At 34.4% G+C, this 23858-nt stretch overlaps 1 protein-coding gene across 3 annotated transcripts; it reads right to left on the bottom strand.

Moving 5' to 3' along the window:
* LOC127851410 (baculoviral IAP repeat-containing protein 2-like) lies at positions 1 to 23478 on the bottom strand. 3 transcript variants are annotated; one of them, XM_052385187.1, is made up of 6 exons: positions 23293 to 23478; positions 22830 to 23058; positions 22217 to 22371; positions 21908 to 21923; positions 1074 to 1106; positions 1 to 794 (listed from the first exon to the last, which is right to left on the bottom strand). In XM_052385187.1, the coding sequence occupies exons 1-6, from the start codon at positions 23368 to 23370 to the stop codon at positions 739 to 741; spliced, it is 567 nt and encodes a 188-aa protein (XP_052241147.1). In that variant the 5' UTR covers positions 23371 to 23478; the 3' UTR covers positions 1 to 738. The 3 variants fall into 3 exon arrangements, with proteins under 3 accessions (XP_052241147.1, XP_052241145.1, XP_052241146.1); XM_052385185.1 differs by lacking the exon at positions 21908 to 21923; XM_052385186.1 differs by lacking the exons at positions 1 to 794; positions 1074 to 1106 and adding an exon at positions 20606 to 21030.
* Between the last annotated feature and the right edge of the window lie 380 nt (positions 23479 to 23858).

Here is a 23858-nt window from a genome sequence, read left to right as displayed (position 1 = left end):
CGATGCAGTCCGCTACATACAATGCAACATGAAACGATGATATGGAATACATGCAAAAGTGGGTTCACTGACTATGAACGGTCAATGAAAGCCAAAAGGGGCTTTAAACAAAGACGCAAAACAAACATGTTATATCATTTCATATGCAATATTTATTATGCCCTATATATACAATATTATTAAGGAAATGCCGTATAATATTAATTGCAAAGGCTGAGATCCCAGCACTGAGTAAATAATGATGGAGATCATGCTTTGTAAAAAAGTAAAAAAATAATGATGGCAACACAATACAATTGAAAGTCAAAGAGATTGAACTCCGCTATCAATTGGGTATACAGTGGTGCACAAGATATCTAGTACCTTCTTACAATGCACACATTTAAGCTAGTAATATTTGGCTAAACTATTTCCAATTCAATTTCAATTGAAGGATTTTAGTGTGTTTTTATTTCGAATATAGCTGTACTTTTTCAAGGCATCTATTCCGCCATTATTTTAAAAACACATGTCGTTACTAGCACAATTCAATATTGTTATATTTTTGGCTCTGCCTTCATATTTTGTTTCAGGTACAAAACGAGTTCACTAATTTGCAAAAAAGTGTAACACACGTGTCACCGGAAAAGATACATTCAAAATAAAAAAGATTCTTTTCAAGAATTACAGTCATATCAAATGCCAATGATGAAGCTGTGTTTGATTGCCCTGTTTGATTCTAACAACAACAACAAACTGTCATGTATCAGACTTAGCCTGTATCGGGGTATCACGAAGGCTTTTCTCCGGAGCATCTGGAAGTATTAAGAACTATTGCATTAGTGCATACACTTTACCTTAATATAGGTATATATAACTGTGTTTTATTTTAAATACACATTTCTAAGATGTAACAATAGTATGTGAAAACTGCAATTGATATTCTAAATTCACAAACGACGAGCAAAGTATATACATTGAAATACATGTACGACCCGTGACCAAAAGGGTGACGCGTGTTCCTTAATACTAAACTAATACTAATATTTATATTGCAATATTTATTTACAATATTTTACATGGGATAAACTTACCATCAACGAAGAAAGACTTTCGCTTTTTACTGTCTGTAAAACAAAAAAAACATCTATTACCTAAATACATGATATCGACAAAAAGAACACGAACGTCGAGTAAATATAAATAATACATTTTACTTTACTGTTTAGCGTATTATAAATATATGTTATATACAAATTAAAGGATTTCTAATTTATCACATGCTATAGCCTGTTTGCAATGTAATACAACCATTACATATTTTTATTTATTACACATGTGTTATGCAACATTTTAAAGCGTTTTCATTGGCTCAGTTTTCGTTTATTGACCAATTGAATTTTGTTATTTTGCTTTGTAAAAACCGAGGTATTCCAAATGACGTCAGGAAATGTAAACAATATTCGAGATTTATCATTATGTTTGCGTAAATATTTATTTAATTTGCTCATTTAAAAGCATGTGATAAAAAAGATCTGACATTCGTTGTCATATCATACCATATTTTATTAAACTCGTCCAGGAAATTCGTTAGTAAGCTCGCCAAAGGCTCGCTTACTAACAAAATTCCTGAACTCGTTTAATAAAATATGGTATGATATGACAACTCGTGCCAGATCCTATATGTACTCATTATAGAGCGTATTTACTTCGTTTATTACTGTCTAAGAAAAGGTTCTGACATATTTTATTGAATGATGGAATTCGATACAGTACATTTATCTATTAGAAATCAAGTATAGCACACGCATGCGTTTACAAAAAACTACATTAATTAACCAAATTTATTTTATTTACTCTTAAGGTTATAACATTGTACAATCAGACTCTATAGTTTTGTTTGGAATCGAAATGTTTCAGTTTTCTTCTTGACATATATTCTTATGTCTTTTGCAAATAGTTTCAATGAATGACGTGTTTTGCCTATTCACATGCATTATATATTTAAGTCCATGTAAACAATACACATATACAATTTCGTTTCCAATTAAAAGCCCTTTGTATGTAAATTAGTTATTCTTTTGCTACTATCTAATAAATTAGGCTAGTCAATCTACAACTATACCTCGAACTAATTGCAAAAGAATTAATGTTGGCCTCTAACGATAGCTTACCTATGTATTATGAACCATGAAAAAGTTGCAACTTGAGAACGTTGGGCTAAATGAGATATTAGCGATTATATTTGGTGAATATCGGTTAAAAATACCCAACAATTTTATCGCACTTATTTTACACCGTAGAGAGAACTCTTCAACCTCCGGTATAGTTTGCACGCGCCACAAACATGTAAACTAAAGATGTGAGCAAATACTGCGATACGTTATTTCGGTAATATCTCAGAAAGATGTCAGGCAAACGGACAAGTGAGTAATATTTGCACATTTTCCATTGATTAAACACTATAGTTCGTGTTTTATCAACATTATTTGCTCTAAAATCGCAAATATACGTTCAATGACATTGACCGTTTTCGCCGATATTGATTTTATGACAAAGAGCAAATATACATATAAAACCATATTTAAAATGAATCTTGCTTGCATATAGTATAAAAGGAAACATTTGTAGTATTTAAAAAAAAAGTTAGGTAAACTGTGTTTTATTAAAGAAAATATGTTCGCTTAAATCAATGAGGTCACACAGATTTTTTTATTTGCAGCAAAAAAGTACGGAAGCGTCGAAGTACCATAATGTACATAAAATAACGATTATTTGGTATAAAGATGTTTTTATTTTTTTAGCTTTATTTATTCATGCTGTGTTAATTTATCCTTTACAGATAGATGGCATTCCTGGTCCGTGTGTGTTTTCATTGCTCTTCTAGTCATGGATTTCTAAATCAAAGGAAATACAAGTGAGCTTTTAAAAAACAGTTTTGGTGATTTAATTTATTTTTACCCTGCAGAAAATTGTATTCGCCAAGTACCATACAACATTTGAAAACATTATGTCAATAGGGGGCACTAAGAACATAATGTCATATGATAATTTGGTGATTATCACAAATTTCTTCATAATTGAGATGGAGATTCCCAATTGCACTAGTTGTGACCTGCCTTTGGATGGAGCATCAACTGTAAAACTGGAGAAAAAGGATCTACAAGTGCAAACTAAGCCTGTTTAAGAAGAAAAGAATGTAACGTTAATGTTAGTGAAGGGTGTGTAGTACATACGGAGTGCCGTAGACAATACATTCATACACGAAATGTAAAACAACAAGATCCAACTAATAATAAGACTTCTGCAACAACAAGGTCCTCCTATTAATTTGATTTTAAGAACAAATGTCTGTTTTGTGCGACAGATGCACAAATTACAAACAAAAAAAGAAGCATTGATGTTTATGCTGTTCGCACTATTGACTTTCAAAATAAAATAAAGAAACAATTCGCAGAAAGAGATGATGAGTGGTCACAGGAAATACTCCATAGAATTGCATCAGTGATTGACCTACCAGCAGCAGATGCATTGTATCATCAAAACTGTAATGTAAATTTCAGAACTAACCGCGCTATTCCTAAACGGTTTGCAGATTGCGAGGCAAGTCCAAGTAAAAAGTTTGCAGGTAAACCAGACTGTATTAATACGGATGAGGGTTTTAAAACAGTTGTTTCCTTTATAGAGGAAAATGTTGGATGTGTATTTTCCCTCGGTGATCTTGTTAGGCCAGACCATTTAAATAAATTGATTTACGGGACCGCCGACCGTATTTTGTGTCTAAATGAAATAAAAATAAAAGTATCTATCTGCATTTTTATTTTCATAAATTCCGCCGACAGTGTTTAAGTCCCGCGTGAAAAAATAAAACTGTCGACAACAATCAAAATTTATATTCGCAAGCGTTTTATCGCATCCGATTTTTACTATCGGCATATTCCATTGGCTGTCTAAAATAGAATAAACCAATCGTATTCATGTTTAAAGTAAGAGCTGCGTGTGCGCATTCAAAATGGCGTGCTCGAAAGTTCGGGTGGACGATAACAATAACGAGCAGCCTGCACGCCATTATTTTAAAATAGACATCATCGAAAGTAACAAAGTAAAGTCAAGCATCAAAAATGTTGACTTGTCAATGTCAGTCGCCGATGTTTACACCGAGATGTCGGGGAACGAAGACGAGATAATGCTGATCAGACAAGTTTTTGTGGAAAATCGGACGGAGATAGACAAGACCATAACGTTCGGTGTCCTGAAAGATTTCGGGTTCGTATTTTTTCGTGCATTTTGCTCTGACAATTAATAATAAAATGAATGCAGTATGTCTATGGGTCTTTTTTTGCAAAATATTTCTTTACACCTGTCACTAGTTTTTAATCACAGGAGCTTGACATTTTATCAATAAATAACGTCTATGAAAATTATGAAAAATACCCCACCCACCTTACCTCTATATATATAAAAAAAACACCTTGTTTTTTTTTTATATATAGAGAGGTAGGGTGGGTGGGGATAATTTTCATAGACGTTATTTATTTATAGAATTTCAAGCTCCTGTGCTTTAATATTCTGGTTATTAAAGAACTGTTTATACGAAGAAAGAAGCCATTTCTAGAAAATATAAATATTTAAAGACTGTCACATTAGGATTTGAACCTGGTGTCTCAAGCAAACAACAGAGGAAAATTTTCAGATCAAGATATGATAATTGAACTTGATATAGTACAGCATTACAGACCCTTTCATGTCATAGTAGTCGCCTCCGAGGAAGCCTTGTGATTTATTTTAGGGACACACAGGACAACTGACCCCAAACGATCTAAACTAGTTTGTTCTCTGGATTTTTCTTGCAACTGTGAGAGGCATAGCTAGTTAGCAATTGGCCGTTTATGCTCACCCCTACCAAGAAATCTAAAACAGGCTTAAAATATTAGTAACATTTTATGACTCTGGTGTTTTATATATGTTAAAATAATTGAACTGGGTCTGCTATTATATTTCTTTGGTGCAATTTGTGCTTCCAAAGGATCCACTTTTAAAATAGTATTATAAACTGTAACCTGGTTTGCTGTAATATTTCTTGGTTGCAATTTTAACCCTTACAATGCGGGAACCGAATTTTGAAGGCCTTTGCAAACAGTTTGGATCCAGATGAGACGCCACAGAACGTGGCGTCTTATCTGGATCCAAACTGTTTGCTATTCTGATAGTATTCTTTGAAAAAAAATGAAGAAAATGCTAATTTTATAAATTCAGCAGACGACATTTTAGCAGACGACAATTTTCCCAGCATGCAAAGGGTTAATATGCTTCCAAAGGATTCATCTTTCAGATCAATAATAACTCACAACATCAGTCTTTTAAAGTGGTGGCCGTAAAAAGTCGCCACATACTTGGATTCAGTGTTGTTATATTTTCTGGTCCTTTGAGATCACTATCAGAATGTTCACAATATTGATATAATAGAATGCTGCATATAAAGCAGTGGTACAGGCCTTGCATTGCGGTGTATTTTCTAACAACAGTGAACAGACCTAGTCAAACGAGATCTGCTCTTATATTTCTTGGTTGCATTTTGTGCTTCCAAAGGATAAATTTTTCATATATTATGACTTGGTCGGTGAGTCTTTAAACTAAAAATATCAACTATTAAATTCAGTGATGACATTGATAACAGTCAAAAAGATGGATGATGGACATCAGTCAAATTCATTGCTTTTATGAAATCGTATTCATATTTATATATATTTCATTAATAGATGCAAAGCTGTCTCTATAGAGGTCCAGAGGGCTGCGACAAATGTTGACAAGAAACAAGAATCGTCTGTGTTTGATATCCTGATGAAGGCATCACGCAGCTATACCAGTTTTCAAGAAGAACGGTATTAAATGTGTTTACTTTATATATCAATTTTTATAAATCCATATTTACCAAAGATAAATTAAGCAGAAATTTAAACTATAATTTGCAATCCAATTGACTAAAAGGTGTTGATAATTCCAAATGAAATTTAAAAGAGTTCTACTTTAATAATACATTTATAATTTGAAAGTTGTAGCTAGAGCCTGTGAGTGTGTTAGCACCTTTCATTTAAATATTCATCATTTCAAAGGTCTGCTGTAATTTGTCTTTTTAGTCCCCTACCAGTTTCACCGGAGGGGACATGTGGTTTGCGCTCTGTCTGTCTGTCTGTCACACTTTTCTGGATCCTGCGATATTTTTTCATGAAACTTGAAACATGGACAGATGGCAATATGGAGATTATGCACATCATTTCATTTTGTTCCTATGTCAATAATTCTGGTTGCTATGGCAACAAATAGACTAGAAAATAGCTACTGGTAGGGCACTTTTATTGCTTGGCAATAGTCTTGTTATAATAAATACTCCAATTGATCTTCTTTAAGAATATATTCACTCATTATTTTGACATGATATACATACACAGTTACACACTGCAATAATATTATAAATGTCACCGATGTTGAAATGGCTATATGGTCGTATTTTAAGTTATCAACTATTTATTGAATAATTACTTCCGACAAGGCGGAAAGGAGCATAGTAATGCAATATCGATACAATTCAGTATTATTTGATCTGTACTTTAAATAATTTATTTACAGAAAAACAACTAACAAGAAGGATGAGCTGTTTAACCATATTCTGCACTGGTTTCAAAAGAACAAGTGGGGGTTCACTTCACAGCAAGCGGGAAGTATGGGTAAACACGTAGTACAGACAATAACAGACGTCATGTGGTATCTTGATCCTTTTTGGATGAAATTTGAAGGAAGGGGAATCACTGCACCAACAGATATGAAACCTTGTATGGGATACAGGGACCTCAAATCACAAAAGAAGAAAATTCCAGAGGTATAAGAAATAAGTGATCACAGTTTTTTGTCCCCTACCGGTTTCACAGGAGGGGACAAATGGTTTGCGCTCTGTCAGTCGGTCTGTCACACTTGTCTGGATCCTGTGATAACTTGAAAAGTTCTTCATATTTTCTCATGAAACTTGAAACATGGATAGATGGCAATATGGAGATTATGCACGTCATTTAATTGTGTTCCTACTACGTCAAGAATTTTGGTTGCTTTGGCAATAAACAGACTAGCTACCGGTAGGGGACTTTTATTGCTCGGCAATAGTCTTGTTATCCCCCGCCAGAGGCGAGGGGGTTATAGTATTAGCGTTGTCCCTCCGTCTGTCCTTCCATCTTTACGTCTGTCCGAGATATATCTTTACCTTCATCTCCATAATCAATCATCGGAATTCAACAACATTTTACAGAAGTGTTTCCTACCATAATGCGCAAATTTTTTATATATTTGTTTCGATTCACAATGACAGACTGGCGGCAATTTTGTCTTTGAATTTTGCGTTTTTTTATCAGTCGTCAACTATATCTCCGTAACCAATCTACAGAATTCAACAAAATTTTGTTATTTTCAAAATTAAACTGTGACTGAAATTAAATGTGTCTATACATCTGTATGTGATGTTCTCATTTAAGCGTATTTATTTAACATTGGTTGTGAAACAAGTTCTTACAACTTGGATTATACCATCACCAAACAATAATAGGATTTTACAGGTTTGCTGCAGACGACTCTAGAAATCATTGGGATAGACGGAGAAATTGCTCAGATTGAGCAATTTCTCCTTTTATCATAATGATTTCTATCCTACCAAATCAATGTTATCATTATGTTACAATTTGTTGTCTGCAACCTCTTTCAATTTGCGACAGACCAAAAGTTGTTGTTTGGTATAGGGTTAATCACTCTCAATTCTGCTTTCTGGATACATAACCAGTACTTGCACACAGGACAATAAAACTGAAGAGTCAATATGTTGATAATGATTATGAAAAACAGTTTATATAATTTATTTAAGTTGAAAACACTGAGTCAAAAGGTGGATTTGCTCATTATGATCAAATTCACCTTTTGACGCAGTGTTTTCAAATGCCGTCTGCTGCAAAGGGGTCAGAAAGCGTTTGTATTAGGGAAAGGGTTAAAGGTTGTACATTTTATGAAATAATGAAAATAATATCTCTTTTAGGTGACTGCTGTTGAACTACAGGACACCTTAGAAAAACTGTCCGAAATAATGATGCTGCCATGGATAACAAGTGATAGTAATGGAAAGCTGAGGGACAGCATTGAAAGTCTGCTCAAAGGCATGCAGAAGTATGTGGATTTTTAAATGGCATGAAATCTCGAACAAAGGCAAATCAAAATAAAGCAGAACCCGTCAGAAATCTTCAAGACAATTGGTTGTTGAATACCATAGAAAGAGAAACTGGTGTTGTCAAATCTGAATATAGTGCTATAGACCAGGCACTAAATGAGTCAGAAGATTATCGAATTATAGACCTTATAAACTTTGAACCTAGAGGAAAAGAAGATAGAAGGAAGTGGTTAAAATATCTATCTGTTTCTTGTTGTATAAATATTTACACATACAAATACGGAAACAATCTTGGAAACATGAACATAGCGTGGAAACTACCAGCAAAACAATCGGAAAGAAACCCAGCCGAAGTTGCAAGAAACATAAACCTTTTGAAGAAAGATATCATGACTTTCGCAACAAGGCGTATGATGAAGGAATTCATTGACATGTACTCCAAGGCCAATGTTCAGTCTGTAGTTCTTAGAAATATGTACCATTTTCTAACAGATTTTGAGTATACCCCGCATACCGAGGATCAGTCAGAAGTAGACGACAGATTCATGAAATTCTTAGTGGAGGCAGAGGACTGCGAGTTAATTTATGATTTACGCAAGGACAACGGACGTCCAAATGATCCGAAGTTTGAACCTTTTTGGGAGGCTTTACAGAAACTCATCGATGAAACATCTGCAGTTCATGAAAGGAGGCATAATGAACACCAATACATGCCCTTGGCTCTTTCTGTGGAGGACCTTCGTGACCAGGTGTTAGAGAGACTGCCCAGTGGTACACAAGCTCCATCAGTATCATGGATTCGCTTAAACTTCCAACCAAGAAACCCATATAACCAAAATGCTGAAAACTATACGGGAAAGTTTCAACTGCGTTACACAGTTCAACAGCGCCTACTTCGTGTCCAGCATGCTGATGCTGCATACTGCAGACAACAGTTTTTACTTTTGAAGAACTTTGCAATTAAGTATAAAGATTTATGTCATTTTGAGAGCCTCGATGACAAATCTGTAGTGCCTGTAGGGAATCCTGATCAGCCGGTGTCTACTGGAGTAAGGTCTCACCATGGGGCTATTGTTGCTAATGCAGGAAAAGTTGTAGCGTTAGACCATGACTTTCATGTGGCTGGAATTGTGCCCTCCGTACTCTTTACAATAGACATTCCAGAATCTGTATATGATAGCTTTTATAATGGATCGGTTCATGTGACAATCAAAGATAAAGTCTTTCAGCCATCATCACCTTTGCGGCACAGTGCCGAAACTGTCAAGATCCTCAGAACCTTTCATAGTGAAGATGACGTTAGTCTTGCGGCTCCAATTTTGGTTAGATATACAGATGGCGGACCTGATCATCGAACAAACTACAAAAGTGTTCAGATGGCTTGTCTCTTGGAATTTATAGCTCTTGACTTGGACATGCTTGTTGCAGCGAGAACGGCACCCTCACAGAGCTATCACAACCCTGCTGAACGCATTATGAGTACATTGAATCTGGGTCTTCAGAATGTTGCTTTGGACAGAGGAAGTATGAGACCTGAGTTTGAGATGCAGGTGAAGTCACTGAATTCCTTGAAATCGTTGAGAAATGCTTCAGAGAAGAACCCATCACTCAAGAATGCATATATAGAGTCCATGGATAAACCAGTAACAATTGTGAAAGACAGATTCAAAAAACTGAAGTGGAAAGGTGCAAACCTTCACCTAAATGAGGCAGCTTCGACCGACGAAATGGAGGATATTGGTAGGCTAATTGAAGTTATCGACCCAGAAGTTACCATTGACAACCAAAAAACTTGGAATTCTCTACAGCTGCAATCGTTCTTGAACAATCACACTCAGAAACGTCATTATATGTTTCAGGTAAATATTTTGACAACTATGTTTTAATAATGTTTTTATGCCCCCGGATTGAATGATCGGGGGTATATTGTTTTTGGCCTGTCTGTCTGTCATTGTATGTGTGTGTCTGTCTGTCATTGTATGTGTGTGTCCCAAAACTTTAACCTTGATCATAACTTTTGCAATATTGAAGGTCAAGATCAAAGGTCAAATACCTACTGGGGGCATAGTATTTCACAAACACATCTTGTTATGATAAATTCTGTTTCAGTTGAATAGGGTGTGATATACATATTGTTCTTGTTCAGGTTCCGCTATTGTAACAGTGCAGTATGTAATAATTTTTAAGATTTTGTCGTATTGTGGACATTGACTATACCAGAGAATCTAATTTAAAAAAAGCAATATTAAATTGTGATGTTTTCTTCAGATAAAAGTGTTAAGTTTATCGATCAACCAGGTCAAGGTCAAGACAAGTAATTTGCATTTTTCAACTTTTTAAGCAATTGTGTATGCTCGACAAATTTAACCCTTTACCAAACGACATATTTTGGACTGGTCCAAATTGAAAAAGGTCACAGACGACAGTTAAAATATTAATAGAATATGAAGTTTTTCATTTAGTAGGGTAGAAATCATTGCAATAAAAGGAGAAATTCCTCATCATGAGCAATTTCTACTTTTATCAAAATGATTTCCAGAGTCGTCCGCAACAACCCGTAAAATCCCGTTATTGTTTGGTATTTAAAAGGGTTAAATATGGTATTTTATCAGATCAAGAAGTGTACATCAGACGAGTGTGCATACTGTGTGATCAATCCTCCTAGACTACCAGAAGACATCTTCCAGTCTCTTCACTTTGTTCCTGACCCAGTGATGAGGGACGGGCAATATGTAGTGTTTGATGACATATATGGAACAGAGACTGATGATTCTGCAAGGCCTGGTCTGCAGAATGTTCAGCCAACATCTGAGAGGGATAAGGAATTTAAAAAAATTCTGGTAGCAAGTATGTCTCTATATTTTTCTTCATTTTAATAAAGTATTAAACAGTCTAAAATTATATGGCAATAGAAGTAAGGCTTTTTTTTATATCAATTGAGAAATAGTTCTACTTAACCCATTTATACCAAACAGTAACAAGATATTACAGGTTTGTTGCAGACGACTCTTAAAATCATTGAGATATAAGTAGAAATTGCTCATCTTGAGCAATTACTCCTTTTATCACAATGACTTCTACTCTACTATTAAAGCAACTTTTAAAATGCTATTACAATTGTAATTGTAATTAATGTCTGCAACCTCATTCATTTTGGGACAGTCCAAAAGTTGTTGTTGGTAAAGGGTTTAACCCGTGCCAGTGGTGTTACACCTTTTATGACCAAAACAAACCAAGCCTGTTACAATTTGGTTGCATTCTGTGCTATAAAGGATCGGTCTCAACAGAAGTCCTTACATAATGCTTGTATTGGGACCATGAAAAGTGTGTTATTTAATTTAGTGTTGTAATAGCTTAAATTTGGTACTTGGGGATCATTGTTTTCAACAAAAATATTAACAATAGTTATATATTGAATCTGGTGCCAAGGGTAATGGTGGCAATGATTATATTCATTGATGATTCGTTGCAACAAATGTTTTATTTCATTTTCAAACATTCAACTTTGTGTCTTTGTTTTAATATGTTTAATGTGCTGCAGCGCTCAACATTAACCTTAAAACCAACTTGCCCTGCCGGACAAGTACATAGAAAATGTACTTGCCCTGAATGTAAAGCAGTCATAAATTTGTTATGAAGTAATTTGCCCGAACCCAACTTTTACTTGCCAGGGGCAATAGGACAACTGTTAATGTTGAGCCCTGTGCTGCCAATGAAAACAGTACATTTTTTCATTTTGCTTTTTAGCTAAAGTGAGAGCATTTATCACATGTCGAGAGTGCGGAAAACGGAGATTGGTTTATAGCGCAGCAAAACTGACAACTCCTGAACTGAGATCTGTCACCCGAGTAGAGGAAGAGCTGGTGTACATCTGTGGAAACCCCCTGTTCTATGCAGGGATTCATAGGGATCGCATGATTGTCAAGGAGGGGCTGTCGTGTAGTTCAGATATGGAGTCATCCTATTATGCAGGTTTGCAAGCTTTATTTAACTCTTTACCAAACGACAAATTTTAGACTTTTCCAAATTGAAAGATGTTGCAGACAAAAAATAATGTAATAGAATATTAAGAAATTGACATGGACAGGTAGAAATCATTGTGATAAAATGAGCAATTTCTCCTTATATCTCAATGATTTCTAGAGTCGTCCGCAACAAACCCGTAAAATCTTGTTACTGTTTGGTAATGGGTTAAATATTGAATATGTTGTTTCATTAATTGTTGACCCTCAAGAATGCACAGCAGACATCAAAATGTCTATATTCTGAATGTATGAAGTTTGCAAAGTTGACAGTTTCTGGTCTTTCAGCATCACAAAGTAAATTCAATAAATTTAATAATATGGTAGTAGTTCGTCTTATCTTTGGTGCAATATATATTAAATAAAATCTGAAAAGTAGATCCTTTGGAAATACATACTGAAAAAATGGGTCATTTGGAAGCACAAATTGCACCCAAGAAAATAAAAGCAGACCCGGTTTGATTGTGGTTATAGTGAAATATGCTAGAAGGCAGACCTGGGGCCTTATAAATCTAACAAAATGAAAATTTTTTGACAGATAAAACTTGTATCATTGGCATATATTTCAGGTAAAACGGTGATATTTGATGATGTATGTTTTTATTGTGGCGATTCGGAAGTACTGGACACTGATGAAGTGAAAAGATTAAAAGAAGAATTCGGGATAGTAAGACCAATCTGCAAACCTTGCAAAGAAATTAAACCGATAAAAACTAGAAATGCGAAGAAAGTGAAGAAACAAAAATAGTGACTGTTCTGTTCCTCCAAAAGTGACCATGACTCGGATTAAGTGTTCCTCTGGGATATAATAGTTTGTCTTGTCAGAAACATACATATGGTGTTATACTGTTAAGGGTTAATAACACTAGTTATATTGCTTCTAGTGACTAACTGTTTTCATATTATATATAAAATAAGATATATAGTACAAAAGTAACATAAAAAGTTGGTTTATAAAAATAAAAAAAAAATGACAAGTTTAAACTTTTATTTTTATTTTTTTTGTCGACTCTGTGATTTTTGTTCTTTTATTTTTATTTTTATTTCGACCCCCCGACCCTACATTTAAAAAAAAAATCCCGTAAATCAATTAATAAAACAATGTTGGCCTTAGCGTTATGGAGGAGCAATGTGGAGAAAGAACCTATTCAAGTTAAATGTAACATTTAAAGAAGAAATTAATTGACCATTTTGGGGAAAGGCTATCAATAAATACTATAACTGGAAAAGAGGACACTTTAACGCTTAAACAAACTGCAGCTGAAATTTTATATGAAACAGCAAAATCAGAATCCCAAGTTTCAGAGAAGGCGAAAGGACAAAAGGCGCTTATGGCTGCAGCTAAAATTATCAAAGATGACATTGATCTTGTACAACCAAACAAGACATTTTATCCAACATTTTCAGCTATAGCGTCTTCTGAAGAAGAAGGATTTTGTTCCGGAAAGTCTCCGCCTTTTCCTGAGTACAATGGTATGTGGAAAAGAGGTTGAGATGAAGTTATCGTCAATAGGACAAGCTGTAATGCAGGTATGTAGACCACGGACTATTATTGCTCCTTTACAATTAGGATTAGCAGTTCAACTGCACCATCATTTCGCTTCACGGTACTTGGTGTATTGTATAATCTAGGATTGTGTGCATCATATTCTGAAGTAAAAAAAAATTGAATCCTCTGCGGCAGCCTCTATTAATACGAGCATACCAACGTACTTTCCTGGGAAATTCCACTAATTTGTTGAAGATAATGTGGACCATAACACAGCAACATTAGATGGCAGTGGTACTTTTCACGGGATGGGTATCATAGCCTGCACCACGCCAGGCTCAAAGCTGTGTATGCCGATTCCAAGATCAGATATATCTTTAGAAGAATTAAAGAGGCTGGGAAAAATTGACATAAAATATTTCAAAGTTCCTGAAAATAATGAACTTGAAAAAATGCAATTTCAGGACTTAGAAACTCTCGAATTAGAAAGTGCCAGTCGTGATCATCATGGACAATTTGATGCATTTTCAAAAGTTATTTGGACATTGAAACCATCAAGACCTAGTTGGCCTGGTTGTATGCACTTGTTTGACCGACCTGGAAATTGCACATACCCCGGGAAAGCAAGTATCACTTTCCTGCCTATGATTGACATGGATCCAAGTGATGTATCATGCATACATTCTACTTAACATTTCGTCACAGATCAAGCTTATAGGTGCAATGTTACTCCAGTACTCACTTTTGACCAACCATTATTTCAAAAGGCAACCCACATAATAGAATGCGTTGACAGCAAAAGTAGATTGAAGCACGTAGTTCTAAGGTTGGGAGCGTTTCACACCCAGATGAGTTTTCTCGGCTGTATCGGTCATTTAATGTCCGGCTCAGGGCTACAAGAAGTATTACAACTGTTTATGCTGGAAATGCTGTCACCCACATGATGACGGGAAAGGCTGTTAGTAGAGCAACCAGGGGACACTTTCTTGTCGACAATGCACTTCATGCGCTACTAATTTCAAAATCATTTGGAGTAGACTTACCTTTAGAGATAAAATCATCTGATAAAATTACAATGTTCCCAAATCAACTGAAGATTAATGAAACAAAGAGATGTGATGAGAAACAACCAATGCATTCGGATACAGATCTTATCTTTTCCGAGTTACCAGGCGTGTCTTACAAAGCCGAAATACTAGACCACCTGGATGATCTGTGTGATAAACTTCAAAATCATCAAATATCTAAAGACGATGTGTGCAAAAGTGATAGTTTCAAAGAGATTCAGGAGAACTTGATGGCTGTCAGGATGAAATTGAAGCACAACAAGGCATCAGCATTGTTGTTCCAATACATGGATATGGTCTATCATGCAACAATTCATAAGAGCCGAAAGGACAGGGGATTGGATATGTCATCTCAAAACACTGAAGGAAGTGATGCCATATTTTGCAGCCTCGGGCCATAATTTGTATTTAAAATCGGCACATATTTACCTACAGAAAATGATGAAACTGGAAGAGGTGAATCCTGATGTATATCAGCAATTTCTCAATGGATTCCATTGCATTAGACGTAGTGACAGATATTGGGCTGGTTTGTCAACAGATCTAACAATAGAACAAGTGTTAATGAGATCGTTGAAATCCTCAGGAGGCTTAACAAGAGGACGGGGTATGACAGAAGAACAAAGAGCGTTGTGGGTTATGTCAATACCAGCAAACGCCGAAATGAACAATGCAATGCAGCAATTCTTGAAGACTGACTATGAGACTAGTGATCAACATAAAGAAGAGGGAAAGTCAAGGTCCACCAGAGATGAAAGAGATTCTAAAGAAATAGTACGCTTTCTGAATGATCATTCACCGTTTGATGAATCGGACTCAAACTTAAGAAACATTGAAACTGGTGTTACGGCTGACGGAAGAGTGAACGTTGAAACTGCAAATAGGATAGGGCAAGACATCGTAAGCCATATGACAGGAAAACAGTGCTGACTTATTCCTTCAAAAGATCGAAACAAGCAATAACGATGCGTGATCAAATGTCTCTGAAGGTCAGCGATGGCACAATACAAATAAATCCTCGGCTTCTTTTTCAAAGAATAACTGCAGTGGCGGATAGATATGTGGAAGATGTATCATCAATATTCAAACACGAGCTATGCAGTATCCCTTCTTCATTGTTTGACAATGATGGATTACCTCGTGTCTCTCAGAAGTCCATGCTGGCTGATGCCATTTGGAAATTGGGCGATTGTTCCAAAACAACAGAACCATCAGGAACAACAGATGATCCCAACGTGTCGTATGTTTTAGACGGCATCTCTTCTGCAGAAGATCCCTTGGTCTAAAAATAGTACGTTCACGTCGATTTGCGAAAAATACTTCAACCATATTTCACAGAGATATCCACATCAATTCACTACTGTGGTTTTCGATGGGTATTCTAACGGACCATCAACAAAGGATATAACACACCATCGTCGAAGTAGAGGCACGATTGACACCAAAGTGAACTTAACATTCAATACTCCATTTAGATCGAAGAAGGAATCTTTTCTAAAAATGTGGCTAATAAGCAAGCTTTCATTACATTACTTGGCAAGTATTTGTTAGAAAAGAACGTTAATGTTAGATATGCACCAGCGGATGCTGACAGGCTTATCGTTGAAACCGCTGTAGTGGTAGCTAATGAAAGGGACGTTTTTGTGATCGGTGAGGATACAGACCTTCTTGTGCTGTTGTGTTATCATGTCAGTGATAAATCAAAACATGTTTATTTCAGATCAGACAAACACAGTAATTCAATGAAATCCCCAAAAGTGTGGGACATGCATAAAACCCAAACTTTATTGACAAGGCAAATATGCAGTTTGCTACCCTTTTTACACGCGTTAACAGGTTGCGACACTACCTCACAGATATTCGGCGTAGGGAAGACATCAGCACTAAAAAAAAATCGAAAGAATAAAACCTTTCAGGAAATTGCATCACGTTTCGTCGTCAGCCAAACGAAGGAGGAAATAATAGAACTTGGAGAAAAGGCAGTATGATCAGTTCTAGAGGGTGATTTAAATAGCACTCTTAACGCTGAACGTTTCAAACGTTTTTCTTCGCAAGTAATGCGAATTAATGTACCACTGGACATCAACTGCTATTCTCCAACCGGAAGCATGGGGCTGGGAGGTTTCTGATGGAGTTTTAGTGCCAATCAAAACACAACTCCCCCCTGCCCCGGAATATTTGTTAAATGTTGTCAGATGCAATTGCAAATCTAATTGTGATTCAAAAAGATGTTCTTGCAGAAAACATGGGCTAGATTGTTCATTGGGATGTGGAGAATGTCGGGGAACGAGCTCTTTAAATTCCCGTATCATAGAAGAACACGAAATGGACGATATGTCTTCTGACACTGAAAACGTGTATTAACTTTCCCTGAACGCTTTACCAAACTACACCATGAGACGATTTTAGTGAGCACCAACACCATAGGATTAAACGAACAATAAGAGTGTAATTGCCTCGTAAAGACCTGAAATAGATGTTGACATGAAAAAATTTCCAATGCTTTTTTTTTTGTTATTCCATTTTTTATTTCCATCGTAATATATTTATTACATAATTGCAGAACATATAATGTATGAAATACATAGTTTTTAATATATTTGTTTCACATTTTTCTCGATATAATTATGATACAAAGCATCAGTGAAGACTATGGTTGGTGTGAATAAATATGTTTTAAGGTTCACCAACATGGAATAGAATCACAAAGTTACATAATTATATGGATAGAAAAACAAAAACTAAAAATAAAAAAAAGGAAAGTGTATGTTGCTTTTGGGTAGGTGTACCTATTTTACAAATGTCCAGTGAGTATAAAATATATGTAATTTATTTTGTGTTGTCGCTATTAATTCCTCGAGTTTAATTCGATTATTAAAAAAAGATACAAAAGCATCTATTTGCGGTGTTGCTTTTTCCTGTTTGCATTTAAAGATAAAGTATTTAGCCAATAATATTACGGAGTTTATAACGTGTGCATTTTTGGAGTCAGCTATGGTGAAATTACAGAATGATGTTTTGCAAAATTTAGTTCAATGTTTTCTAACCTGTTTGATTTGTTGTCAATAAAGTTTTTGATATCCATCCAAATTTTTTGAATGAGGTGACAATCCCAGAATACATGAATATTCGTTTCTGAGTACATATAACAAAAATCGCATAAGGTTGACGGAACGAGATGGCATTTATGTAGGTAAGTGTTGTTTGGTAAAATGTGCATGATATATTTATATTGGAAATTTCTAAGTTTGGTGTCAATAGTTAATTTAAATGATTGACTGAAGATAGTTCTTTGATTGATGTCTGGATTATTAAGCGTGTCTTTCCATTTGTCAAATTGTTTGAACTCTTCAGGTTTGTGTTTTAGTAAAAGAGATTTATTAACTAGTTTGCAAGCTTTTGTATGTTCTGTTATTTTGTTAAGCATGTATTCCGGGGTGGTATAAATGATATCGTTTACTTTTAGTTTATTTTTCCAATCGACAGGTATGCGTTTGACAATTTGATGGTATTTTATATAATCTGCTTTATCTATTTCATAACGAATTACTTTATCTTGGAAACTGTAAAATTCTCTTTTTCTAAAATCATATATATGTTCAATATATTGAATACCTCTTTCGAACCATGTTTTTATAAAAAAAGTTTTATTTTCGTTTTTTATAAATGTATTATTCTAGATAATTTGCTTTTGTATTGGGATTTCATTTTTTTCTAATGAGACACTGAGCCATCCACAGAGGATGTTTTTAAGAATTCGGATTTGATGTTAAGGTCTCTAACATCTTTTTCATGGTAATTTGATTTGAAAATTAACATTCCTCCATAGTTGTTTAGCATATTGGTATATATTCTAATCAGTTTTGAGTCGGGTTGAAATATAAATCTTTTCACCCAACTGGCTTTGAGGGATGTTAAGAATAGGTCAATGTCTAACATTTTTAAACCACCATCGGCATAATCTTGTATGATCCGCTTTCTGGAAATTTTATCAGGTTTTTCATCCCTCAGAAATTAGAAACATAGTGTATTTATTTTTGAAATGATTTCTTGAGATGGATTTGGTAAAACTGTTAATGGATATACAAGCTTGGGTATTGCAAAGTTTTTTTAAACTGTGATTTTTCCAATTAACGATAGTTTCCACCGTTTCCATTTATTCAAACAAGTTTCAAAAGCATGATTTTTTTCAGGAAAATTTAATGACATTATTTCTGTTGGTTCGTTACTAAATTCTATCCCTAAAGTTGAGGCGTGTTTAGAGTTCCAAATGAATTGTTTATGTTTGCAAAACTCGATTGGGTTATTTTTGAATGCCCCTATTTTAAGTATTTTACATTTCTGTCTGTTTAATGTAAGTCCGGATATTTCTGCAAATTCTTCTATGATTTTTATTAATGTTTCGAACGATATACGAGAACCGTCTAGTATGAAAGAAGCGTCATCAGCAAAAAGTGACTGTTTTAGTTCTACATTATTAAATTTTATTCCTTTTACTTCTGTGTTAAGTTCTATGTCTATCGACATTAATTCAATGCAGATAATAAAAAGGTACGGCGATAAAGGACATCCTTGCCTCACCCCTCTTTTTATACAGAAAAACTCCGAAAATTGTCCATTATTTGTAACACGCGATGTTGCATCTTTATAGAATAACTTAACCCACTGTAAAGTGTGTTCGCTTAAACCGAAATGGCGCAGGCATTTAAACATAAATTCATGATCAAGACTGTCGAAGGCTTTATTAAAATCAGAAAAAAATATTAGGCCGGTTTCGTTAGATTCATCAATTCGTTCAATAATTTCTTGTAAAAGTCTTACATTTTCTCCAATGTACCTCCCTTTGATAAAGCCGGTATGGTTTGTACTAATTATGTGATTTAAGAAAGGTTTTATGCGATTGGCAATGGCTTTTGTAGCTATTTTGTAATCCACATTAAGAAGTGAGACAGGCCTCCAATTATCTATCAAAAGGGTGTATTTTCCGGTCTTGGGTAGTAAAGTAATTATGCTTTGTTTTTGCAGTTCAGTAAGGTTATTTGTGTCTAAAGAGTAATTAAGAGAATTAACAACATATTCCTTAATATCTGTCCAAAATATTTTATAAAATTCTGCAGAGATACCATCAGATCCTGGACTTTTATTGTTCTTCGTGTCTAACAATGCTTTAGCGCATTCATGCTGTGATAGATACTTGTGTTCATTTTGCGTTTGTTCTGGACTTATCTTATTGCATATATTCGTAAAGAAACGTTCATAATTGTTTTATTCTATATTGGTGTCCTTTTTATAAAGATATTTATAAAAGTTTGCTGTGTGATTTAGTATGTCTTTTTGGTCTTGTATTATGCTATTATTTTTAGTTTTGAGTTGTTGTATACTTTTGGCTTCTGCTCGTTTTTTTTCCAGATTTGCAAAATATTTTCCAATGCTAAAAGTAGTGGGTGGGGTATTTTGACTCAATCCTTATAAAACATACTATTTTATATTTAAATATTGATCCTTTATAATATAAAATGTTTCAAAAAAGCATTTTGCATAACATCATACGTTCAAAAATGTTTTTGAATATTGTGATTGTGGTATATGCTTGTAATATGAACAGATGTTGTATTTTTTTAGTTACAAATGAAATTGTGACGGTGGGTGTACTAAAACACGATTTTTCGACATTTCCCACCATATTTCAGACTGCAACTTTTTTCCTGTGGTTATTTAGATATTGTCCTTAATCAAAATGCAAAAAACATTTATTTTGCAATTAGTTCGAGGTTTGAGGCTATTTACGGCTATATTGACTAGCCTAAATGTGAATAAACGTGAACATCAAGTATGTAATTCACACGGATCATGTGTTTTTTCTTTGAATTATAACCATATAATCATACCCATATTTTAGAACATTCTTCCTTATAACTAAAGGTATATGTAAACCCTGTGTATATTATAACAAGAGATGTGCTCGTCAGAAACACAATGCCACCTACTGCTCCGCTTTGATTTAATAAAAAAAAACATCATTTGGCAGGAACAGATAATTTTTACAAGGAAGTAATATTTTTAAAGAGATATAATAAAAAATATTACTTCCCCTGTAAAAATGACCTGTACCTGCCAAATAATATTTATAGACATTATCCCCTTTTAAAGCTTGTTACTTCCCTTGGATTTGTTTTGTGACCTTTGAAGGATGACCTTGACCTTTAACCACTTCAAATGTGCAGCTCGATGAGATATACATGCATGCCAAATTTGAAGTTGCTATCTTCAATTCTGCAAAATTTATGGCCAATGTTACAGTTTTCGGACGGACGGACGGATGAACAGTTCAAATGCTATATGCCACCCTTACGGGGACATAAAAATATAAGTATTAGAGTTTATGATAAACACAACGTGTAGAACTAAGTTTAAGATAAACAATTTCTAATAATACGAAATTACATTTTAGAACAGTCCACCTTACAGTGTGCACTTGTCTAAAAACTTATCATAGTGTTAAGTGTTTACCCTATCTATTGAGATAAACTAATGTCTTTACTAAATGTTATCGTAATAGAATATAAATCAAGATCAATAACACAACACATTAAATACTAGTATTTATAACGTTTTATCCCATTGTCTCGAACAGCGGTAGGCATGCAGTATTTGTAATTGTTTGAAGGTAACAGTGTACTTTCTATACTGATACTGTCATTACATCGCAGTTCAGACGTAAATCGACTTCAAAATTATAATTAATGTAACGAAAACTCAGCAACACGAAAAGAAAAACTTGAATGTTTGTTATCTGAACTATAATGCTTGAAGTCATCCTCGAAAAGGAGAGACAAGTGATTTAATCAGCCAGCAAACACTCAGATTTTTTTTATCTTGTTATAACCGAAATTGCATTATATGTTGAGGTTTGTTTTTCAAATTCCACACGGTACAAATTTCAGTAAAATCGATTTATTTTTATACAATGACTATTTCGAAAACAATCTACTTCTCGCCACAATCTTATTACGATAATAGTAGTGGAACCTGCAAGCTGGGTGACTTTAAAGTACACACAAAGTGCCTTAAATTACACACAAAGCGAAAGAATTTGGAACTGACATAAGCATACATGCACAAAGCAGTTGAAAAAGAAGTTTGCTCTTACTTCGCTCTTTCATAATCTGCACAAAAGAAACGCGGATTTATGAATATAAAATTAACAGTGTTTGATATATATTAAATACAAATATTGCTTAATACAGTTTCATATTCTTATTTAATTAAAAAAAAAAGTAAAAGCACTGTAAATGCGTATTATATAGCAAATTTTTGTGTTGTTGCTAAATATAATTAATGATATTAATACAGGAATTAATGAACAATATTCATCAGGTAAAAAAAATCATGATAACAATCAATTGCAATATACGGGACTTACTATCAAATAAATACCTATACTGTCTTCTACACTTACCGCTTCAACAAATGGCAGGCCTTTGGTTAATACGAGGTGGAGACAGGAGGGGTTCTCTAGAGCATGTTCTCTGAACATGTCGTCATTGCAGTACTGTTCCTTCCAATTACGAACCTTTGTGTCACAGTAGTAGCACCGAATGCTATCTAGGTGCTCTGTCAAAAAGAGCAATGTTCGTCAGTTCACATAAGGGAATGAAAATACATTCCTGGAATAGTATACACGCATGTGGAAACAGATACCAGTTCGTAACCAAATTGATTCACATGGCAGTGCTTTATAAACCCGAACAAAAGTAAGTTTAAACAAGTCAATATGATCCTTATTGAATGTAAAAGGAAGACACATACAAATGACGACTTATTACACAACTTATTACTACAACCAAACCATTTTGTTATGACACTCCCATTAAAACAGAAGGATTATATTTTAAAACCACTATCCTTATTAGATTTTTGTGTCTTTGACTTTCAATCCGACTCAAATAACACTTTAAATCGACTGAACTTGTCCAATTTGCATAAAACGATATAAACACCATTTAAACATGCATGCATGTAAATAAAAATAACGAATTAGTTATTATATGTTAAACTAAATTGATACGTACCTGCATAATAGAATCCAGCTTGATAAAGAGCAGGAATGTTGAGCCTTTGTAGATACACGGGGTTGATCTTCAAAAACGATCTGAATCGAGCGCTCTCATTCCCCATTTCAGCCGTCAGAGGTAGACTGAAGGGTAGATGATGTTTAGTCTCAAATTGAGACAATAGTCTGTTACACGTTTGTGCCATACGCAGAAGTTTCTCGATAAATGTTACGTTGATTTCCTTGATCTGAAAAAAGAAATAGTAATTTCAACAAAAAAGGTATAATACTTTGATTTCGATCGAAACATGTAGTAAACTAGCCTAACACACTATTTTCCAATAATATTTAAATAAGATCAATAATGTATTACATATCACAGTACATGTTTAGTTTTTGATCATTTGCTACGAGCGTCTACTGACGTATTTAATATTTTCTAACACGTGGATCATATCCAAATTATCCTGACTAATACTTACCGCACAGATTCGTCCTTCGCGTGCGCATATTTTCTGGTACTCTTCTAAGCCATTCAAGCAGAAAACAGAAATGCACATTTGTTCAATGCCATGTCGTGTATGCTTCTTTGTTACATCGTCCTGATTCGTGAATATGGAGCCAAATGAACAGAAATAACACTCAATCTTTGGTCCCTTTGCTGAACATGCATCTGTAAACAATAAACGTATTGTGTTATCATGATGTTTCTTTTATTAGTATTGTTAAGCGTAGTTGAGACAATTATACAATATCAAAAGAAACAAACAAACTATATGTTAAATCAAACGGATCGACTCTTCACGATTCCAAATACTTTACACATCTATACGCGTAAATGTTTATTGTAACATGCTCCGTTTAAACGAGGCACTACCACATAGTATTTCATATAACATAAGTGCATAAACATCAATAGACGTAAAGATAGCAACACATCTTTAAGTTAAGTTTATAAAATTAATAAAACAAGTAAAATATATGTTTAACATTACCAATTACAGAACAAAATAAAAAAAAAATACTAAACCGAATGTGAAAGCGAGGC

Source organism: Dreissena polymorpha, chromosome 11 (assembly GCF_020536995.1).
Source record: "Dreissena polymorpha isolate Duluth1 chromosome 11, UMN_Dpol_1.0, whole genome shotgun sequence".
NCBI lineage: Eukaryota > Metazoa > Mollusca > Bivalvia > Myida > Dreissenidae > Dreissena > Dreissena polymorpha.
The sequence above is the reverse complement of the archived record's forward strand: the minus strand, read 5'-3'. Positions and strand labels throughout refer to the sequence as shown.